The sequence below is a fragment of the Alosa pseudoharengus genome, unplaced genomic scaffold (assembly GCF_046254945.1).
Source record: "Alosa pseudoharengus isolate Yale_2024_CS ecotype anadromous, Long Island Sound unplaced genomic scaffold, YU_APseudo_1.1 YU_APseudo_1.1_scf_13, whole genome shotgun sequence".
Classification (NCBI taxonomy): domain Eukaryota; kingdom Metazoa; phylum Chordata; class Actinopteri; order Clupeiformes; family Clupeidae; genus Alosa; species Alosa pseudoharengus.
The window spans coordinates 14059692-14067250 of record NW_027468598.1 but is presented as its reverse complement, the minus strand read 5'-3'; the positions used below and the strand labels follow the sequence as shown (position 1 = coordinate 14067250).

The following is a 7559-nucleotide window of genomic DNA, read 5'->3' as shown; positions in this document are numbered from 1 at the left end:
AGGAATGATGGAGGGATAGAGATAGAGAAGACGGAAAGGCAGGGGGAGGGTGTTGAAGGTTGGGAGAGATAAAGAAAGGGTAAAAGGTAAGAGAGGTGGAGAGATGAAGGGAGTGAGAACGAGAGAGAAAGAGAAAGGGAGGGAGGGAGACAAAAGTGGCTGAAAGAGATGGGGATGATAGAGGGATAGAGATGGAGAGAGAGAAGGATGGAGAGCTAGAGAAGTATAGACACAGATGCAGACACAAACTCACCACTTCATGGCTGTATACTCCCACCGGAATGAAAAAGTCTTGACACTATTTGGCTTGTACAAAATTACTTTATGTACTCTTCAATAAACGTTGGATACTCTACAGACACTAACGTCATTTCATGTGACAGCACTATATACAATGCACATTTAATACACATTTTTCATACACAGAACACAATACATAATCCCAATACATCCCTTCGCCTGTCTCAAGATGGACACTGGCCATACAGTACTGGGCTGGGCATCTCAGTGGCCCAAAACTGGCCCTTACAGCTGATATGAGACCAGCACAAAAGGCTTTTTTTAATTATTTTTTTTAATCAGACACAAGAAGAGAAAGTCTTTCGCCAGGCCTCTCCCACCACATCTCCCGTCTCTGATCTCTGAACAGTGGGGGACACCGTGGTGGTGGTTGGGGGGGGGGGGGCTGTTAGCTGGCCTCAGGCCTTGTTGATGTAACCCTCCTTGATGAGGAAGTCGTAGATCTTGCGGGTCTTGTTGACGTCGATCTTGATGAGCGCGCGGGCCTGGGCCAGGCGGAGGCCGCCCTGCCGCCGGCACTCGTTCAGCAGCGCCTGCTTGTACTCCAGGTAGGCGCCGGGCACCAGACGCACCACCTGGCACAGCTGTGAGGGGTGTGTGTGTGTGTGTGGGGAGGGGGGGGGGGAGGGGGGGGGAGGTCAGAGAGAGAAGCAGAGCGCCGCAGAGTTAATCTTTTATACGGAGTTGTTCTTAGGGTAGCATCACAAGATTATAGACAACAGAGCCCTCTGGGTTTTGTTTTTAAGTGTGTGTGCAAACCCATTAGCTGGCCTGCTGTTTGTTTTGTGTGTACGTGTGTGTGTGTGTGTGTGTGTGTACTAATGCCACCAAGACAAATGCACACAGGGTCTGTGAATGTGGGCAGATGTGTGTGTGTGTGCGTGTGTCATACCTCTTTTTCTCTCTCGTTGAGTTTCTCAGTCCCTGGCAGGCCAGTGAGGTTGAGGGGAGGGGCGCTTCTACGCCCTGTTCCTGTCAAAGAAGAGCACACCAATGCTCCCATCAGACACAATATACACACACACACACACACACACACCTCTGCTACAAGGGATACTCACACACGAGCATCACTCATTACTTCTACTTTACACTACTAATGTTGATCAGCAACCAGAACAGAGAGCACTTTAATACATTTAATAAATAATTATAATTTGATCCAGAAAATGATCCAGAAATTCAAAGACGGGTATTCAGGGACATAACCTAGAGAAACATGAACAGGACAGAGACTGAGTGACCACTAATGCATAGAGACAGGAGAACACAGCCAACGAGCTGTCCTACTTGTGCACTGGGGGGAAAGAACTAGATACTAAGGCAGAACGTGTACATGATGAACACAAATGTGTATGCTGGTCTGCTTGTCTGGTCAATTTAGGCCGGAGGGTCACAACCAACAGAAGAGTTTTGTTCCTGTTGAGGCCTGGCCGTTAGGAAGAGAAGAGAAGAGAAGAGAAGAGAAGAGAAGAGAAGAGAAGAGAAGAGAAGAGAAGAGAAGAGAAGAGAAGAGAAGAGAAGAGAAGAGAAGAGAAGAGAAGAGAAGAGAAGAGAAGAGAAGAGAAGAGAAGAGAAGAAAAGAAAAGATAAGAAAAGAAAAGAAAAGAGGAGAGGACAGGAGAGAAGAGAAGGGGAGAGGAGAGGAGAGGAGAGGACAGGACAGGAGAGAAGAGAAGGGGAGAGGAGAGGAGAGGAGAGGAGAGGAGAGGAGAGGAGAGGAGAGGAGAGAAGAGGAGTGCATTCAGCAGAGCAGATGGATGAGGGCTCACAGCATACCGTACCTGTTGTGACGATGGGGGTGACCACAGGGCTGATCCCAGCATCTCTACACAAACAGAGAGAGAGAGAGAGAGAGAGAGAGAGAGAGAGAGAGAGAGAGAGAGAGAGAGAGAGAGAGAGAGAGAGAGAGAGAGAGAGAGAGGTCAGTAGGTAAAGCTTATTTCTAGCATATACATAACAAAAAGAATGCACACCCTCCGAGGTGCTGGCAAGGGAAAATAAACTAAGAAAAACTTGGTCGCCGCACACTCTCTCTCTTTTTCCTTTTATTTTAATCCCAATTAAAATAAAAAAGGAAAAAGATTAAAATAAAAAAGGAAAAAGAGATAGAGTGTGCAGCGACCAAGTTTTTCAAAGCATATTTCTAGAGCATATTTAACAACACATTACTCTGGATAAAGTGCTGTACAAATAACATTACATTACAATATACATTTTAAAAAAAGAAATAAAAGGACTGATACAGAAGTATAGACATGAGAACAGATCGAAAGTTTAAGGGGGCCAAGAAGACCAGCGAATAAAACTCTGCATTTGTCCTAGATTTAAGCACAGAGATGGAGAGGGCACATCTAGTATCTTAACAACAACTGATTCGACATTCATTCGGCAGAAGCTGCAGAGGCTCTGCCACCTTTTAGTTTTAAATCCTGACTGCGTGACACGGAGGAGATATCAGAGCTACGAGTCCTCGGAGCTGAGTGGGGCCTGACCGTTAAAAGCCTTGGAAGCAATTAGCAAGGTCTAAATGACCAGGGAGGGAGAGGGAGCGAGAACAAACTTTAGTCTCAATTTAAGTGGAGTGTCAGTGACAGGAACATTTCAGCTATTAAAGCCTGGAAATCTATTCTGCTTGTTGAGTGTGTGTAAGTGTGTGTGTGTGTAGTGTTTGATGGAGCAATAGAGAGCAAAAGAGGCAGACACTGTGTGTGTGTGTGTGTGTGTGTGTGTGTGTGTGTGTGTGTGTGTGTGTGTGTGTGTGTGTTCCTGTATCTGTGTCAGTTTGTCTGGTTGTGAATGACTGCACTTCTGCAGACTTTGTTGAGTGTCTTTTATGCTGAATAATTGCACAGAATGTGTTGGAGAGCTCCCAAACCCTGAGCCCGACAAATAAATAATTCTAGAGTATGCCGAAAAGAAGAGAGGAGAAGACAGAGTTTGTGAAGACTACGGGGCGAGATGGGGGGGGGGGGGTAGTTGGCCAGATCGTTTTTTTCTTCCTGCTTTGCTTGACACAGTGATTGAAGCAACAGACACTGGTTCTCATTTCTCGCTCGACTATCTCGAGTGTGTTTAGCGATTAAATCTTGACATTTCTTTGATCCGAGCAAAGAAAAAATACCTAAAAATAAAGTAAGTAAAGGGGAAAATCACTTGGCTGGTTTGGCAAGATGGAAATCGGTTTGGAAACCATTTGCAGATTCATGATTAAACAAACCCAGTGCAGCAGTTGATGAGTGGAAGAGCGAGCAGAGAGGAAAGAGAGGAGGAGAGGAAAAGAAAGAGTGAGCAGAGAGGAAAGAGAGGAGGAGAGGAAAAGAAAGAGTGAGCAGAGAGGAAAGAGAGGAGGAGAGGAAAAGAAAGAGTGAGCAGAGAGGAAAGGGAGGAGGAGAGGAAAAGGAAGAGTGAGCAGAGAGGAAAGAGAGGAGGAGAGGAAAAGAAAGAGTGAGCAGAGAGGAAAGGGAGGAGGAGAGGAAAAGGAAGAGTGAGCAGAGAGGAAAGAGAGGAGGAGAGGAAAAGAAAGAGTGAGCAGAGAGGAAAGGGAGGAGGAGAGGAAAAGGAAGAGTGAGCAGAGAGGAAAGAGAGGAGGAGAGGAAAAAGGAAAAGGAAGAGTGAGCAGAGAGGAAAGGGAGGAGGAGAGGAAAAGGAAGAGTGAGCAGAGAGGAAAGAGAGGAGGAGAGGAAAAGAAAGAGTGAGCAGAGAGGAAAGGGAGGAGGAGAGGAAAAGGAAGAGTGAGCAGAGAGGAAAGAGAGGAGGAGAGGAAAAGAAAGAGTGAGCAGAGAGGAAAGGGAGGAGGAGAGGAAAAGGAAGAGTGAGCCAAAAGACAAGATGGCAAAAAAAAAACCCAGGACAGAGGAGAGAGATGAGACAGAAAAGAGACAGGAGATTCATTTGCGTGGTTGAAGGCAGAGGAAAAAGGTCCCACAAGTGCCAAGCCCAATTCTGTCCACAAACTCCCTCTATTCTGACAGTGAGAAAATAGCCTACTAGCTAGGGAACGAGTGGAACTATGGATAGCACTACTAGGGAACGAGAGGAGCTATGGATAGCACTACTAGGGCAAGAGAGGAGCTATGGATAGCACTACTAGGGAACGAGAGGAGCTATGGATAGCACTACTAGGGAACGAGAGGAGCTATAGGTTGCACTACTATTGGTACCTTTTGAAGCAGACAGGTGGCTAGTTGAAAAGTATTCTTTGTATGCTTTGCCAATGATAGATGAACTGCTTGTGTACTACCTAAAACTGGTTATCCAAAAACTGTGGACAGTTGGAGGTGGAGCAGTCAAGGGGATAATGAAAGAAGGATGAATGGTGGGTGGGAGAGAGAGAGAGAGAGAGAGAGAGAGAGGAGATAGTTTAGAGGTAAACTAAAGAACTGAAATGATGGGAGACAGGGGTGAAAAGAGAGAAAGAGAGGAAGAGAAACACAGAAAGAGAGCGAGCGCAGGACTTGAGGCACAGCACAGGGACGAGAAGGTCAGAAGTGGCCCTTACATGGCGGCCTGCTTGTGTAGCCACTGGCGACAGAGGCGGCTGTCCTGGATGTACTGCAGCACGTCACACATCATGGTCCTCTTCCGCCGCTCATCCTCACGCACGCGCTTCACACGCTCGTACACCTTCGCACCTGCAGGGGGCCACAGAGAGGCCGTCACACACACACACACACACACACACACACACACACACACACACACACACACACACACACACACACACACACACACACACACACACACACACACACACACACACACACACACACACACACACACACACACACACACACACACACACACACACACACACACACACACACACACACACACACACACACACACACACACACACACACACACACACCCAAACACTCACCAAGGCATACATCTACTGACTTTACAATAGAGGCCAGATCTGCCCTAGGACGATCAAGTGTTTGTGTCAACCATCATAGTATAAAGGGTCGCTGACACGTATCTATTGGAACTCCCCCTATTACCATCGGTCCCGTATTTCCACCGTCTTGCGTGTATGTGTCACTTAATATCCATTTCTATACAAACCAAGACAGCGGACTCCTAAAGAAACGCAACCACCCACACCATAGGTGTATCTAAATTAGCTATGTACCAAAAATGACATTTTACCGTGACTCGAAGAGCTGTAAACAGTGTTGTAAGGCTGCGTGTACACAACCGCTTGGAGCTCCAGTGGAATTTGAATTTCATGACGAGAATTCTCGGTCTAACCGTTCATGTGCCGTTGAAACGGTGTAAATAGGCGACCCATCAGGCCAGCACTATCACTCCGAGCGTGGTAAACAAAATCGGATATTTCAGGCAGTAAATGCTCCCGTTAAGAACCAAACCAGATTTTGTTCAAATCTACACATCTATGGCTACTGAAAAATGTAAGGTTCATTTAGTAAATGTTATTTTGAAGTGTTAAAAAACATCGTTGTTTTAGAATTTCTGAACAAAAGTGGTGATAATTGGGGGTGTTACGATAGATATTTATTATTTTATGCGTTTGGGGCTTTCATTCCCATGTAAACAGCGTTTTAGCTCCCTCAAACGGATATTTTTTAAAACGCACTCCAAAGTAAAGATTTCTTAAACGCTGATTCTGTGGATCCATGTAAACAGAGTAACGCACAAAGCCAGCTAACCGTCCTGGTTCCTATTTCTGAGCAATATCAGTTATTAGCTATTAGCCAAAATAAGCTCATTCAGCATGCAGCAGTTTTGAATGCATAAAAGCCCTCAGGGCTTGGTGGCATTTCAAACACTGTTTACTTGACGTACCTTAACCTGTAAACCCGCAATGTCCATATTGCGATGTAAATTAACATAGCTGGTGGTAACACCAACTGTGTGTGTGTGTGTGTGTGTGCATGTGTGTGTGTGTGTGTGCAAAGGGTGGGGGTGGGGGTGTGCGTGTGTATGTGTGCATGTGTGCGTGTGTATGTGTGCATGTGTGCGCATGTGTGTGTGTGTATATAAAGGGTGGGGGTGGGGGTGTGCGTGTGTATGTGTGCATGTGTGCGTGTGTATGTGTGCATGTGTGCGCATGTGTGTGTGTGTGTATATAAAGGGTGGGGGTGTGGACTCACTGCAGAAGGAGCGGATGCCTGCTTCCCTGTACTCCTGCAGCCTCCGGATCTCTCTCCTCAGCTCAAACTCCACTGCAACGGGAGAGAGAGAGGGAGAGAGGGAGAGAGGGAGAGAGAGAGAGAAAGAGAGAGGGAGAATGAGAGAGAGGGAGAAAGAGAGATGGAGAGAGAGAGGGAGAGAGAGGGAGAGAGAGGGAGAGAGATGGAAATTCCTTCAGCCAAGGGGCACAGACACAAAAGCACAGACCAAAATGCATAAATACACTCCAAGACACTTAAACAAAGAAACACACTAAGAGCATACAAAGCCCACTCACAAACACAGACACACACACAGAGACACACAGAGACACACACACACACACACACACACACACACACACACACACACACACACACACAGACACACACACAGACACACACACAGACACACACACAGACACACACACTCTGCACGCTCCCCGGCGGAGTACACATTGAACTCTTCAACCCTGACTGTGAGACTACATGTGAGCTGAGCTCACCCAGCTGCTCCTCCGGCTGTTCACCCTCCAAAGGAAACAGCGGCGGCACGGCAACGGCAGCCCACATGACTCAGCTGTCCGGCGCCGCGTCCGCCTGCATCTGAGGACGCTTCAGCACCAGACAGACACCGACACGACACGGCACGACACGACATGCGTCGCCCCTTGTTCTCACCACACCCCTCGTTACACAGCCAGAGATCACTCCACTGTCCCATTTCACATGCAGTGACCCACCACAGTGGATGTAAAGGTGAAGGGCAGCTGGGTTTTCTTGGTGTATACAGCTCTGGAGAAAATGAGGGGACCACTGCACATTTATCTGATGTCATCATACTGAGTGACATTCGAATGAGTTGACGGTCACATTCAATATTAAGAGACCCCTGCAAATTTGAATATGATCCGTCAATTCAGCAACCTTGGGATGACATCAGAAAAAAAGTGCAGTGGTCTCTTCATTTTTTTTCCAGAGCTGTGTACAAAGATAAAACAGAGACGTATACGGCGTCCACTTTCATCTGAAGATGCTTTTGCACCAGACATGACGTCTCCTTCTCCTCTTCTCAAACGTCATTACAATCACCCCGTTATTACGTCATTACATCATCCCGTA

The 7559-nt window shown here is 46.9% G+C and overlaps 1 protein-coding gene across 1 annotated transcript in view; it reads right to left on the bottom strand.

Annotated features, from left to right (window-relative positions):
- Positions 1–311: 311 nt before the first annotated feature.
- The window catches only part of tada2a (transcriptional adaptor 2A), an 18311-nt gene continuing 11063 nt past the window's right edge, over positions 312–7559 (bottom strand). The window contains exons 11-15 of the mRNA XM_076282240.1: positions 6420–6491; positions 4802–4934; positions 2085–2128; positions 1193–1272; positions 312–884 (exon numbers count right to left, since the gene is read on the bottom strand). Coding sequence (XP_076138355.1) covers positions 699–884; positions 1193–1272; positions 2085–2128; positions 4802–4934; positions 6420–6491 — 515 coding nt within the window. The 3' untranslated portion in view covers positions 312–698. The remainder of the gene's footprint in view (positions 885–1192; positions 1273–2084; positions 2129–4801; positions 4935–6419; positions 6492–7559) is intronic.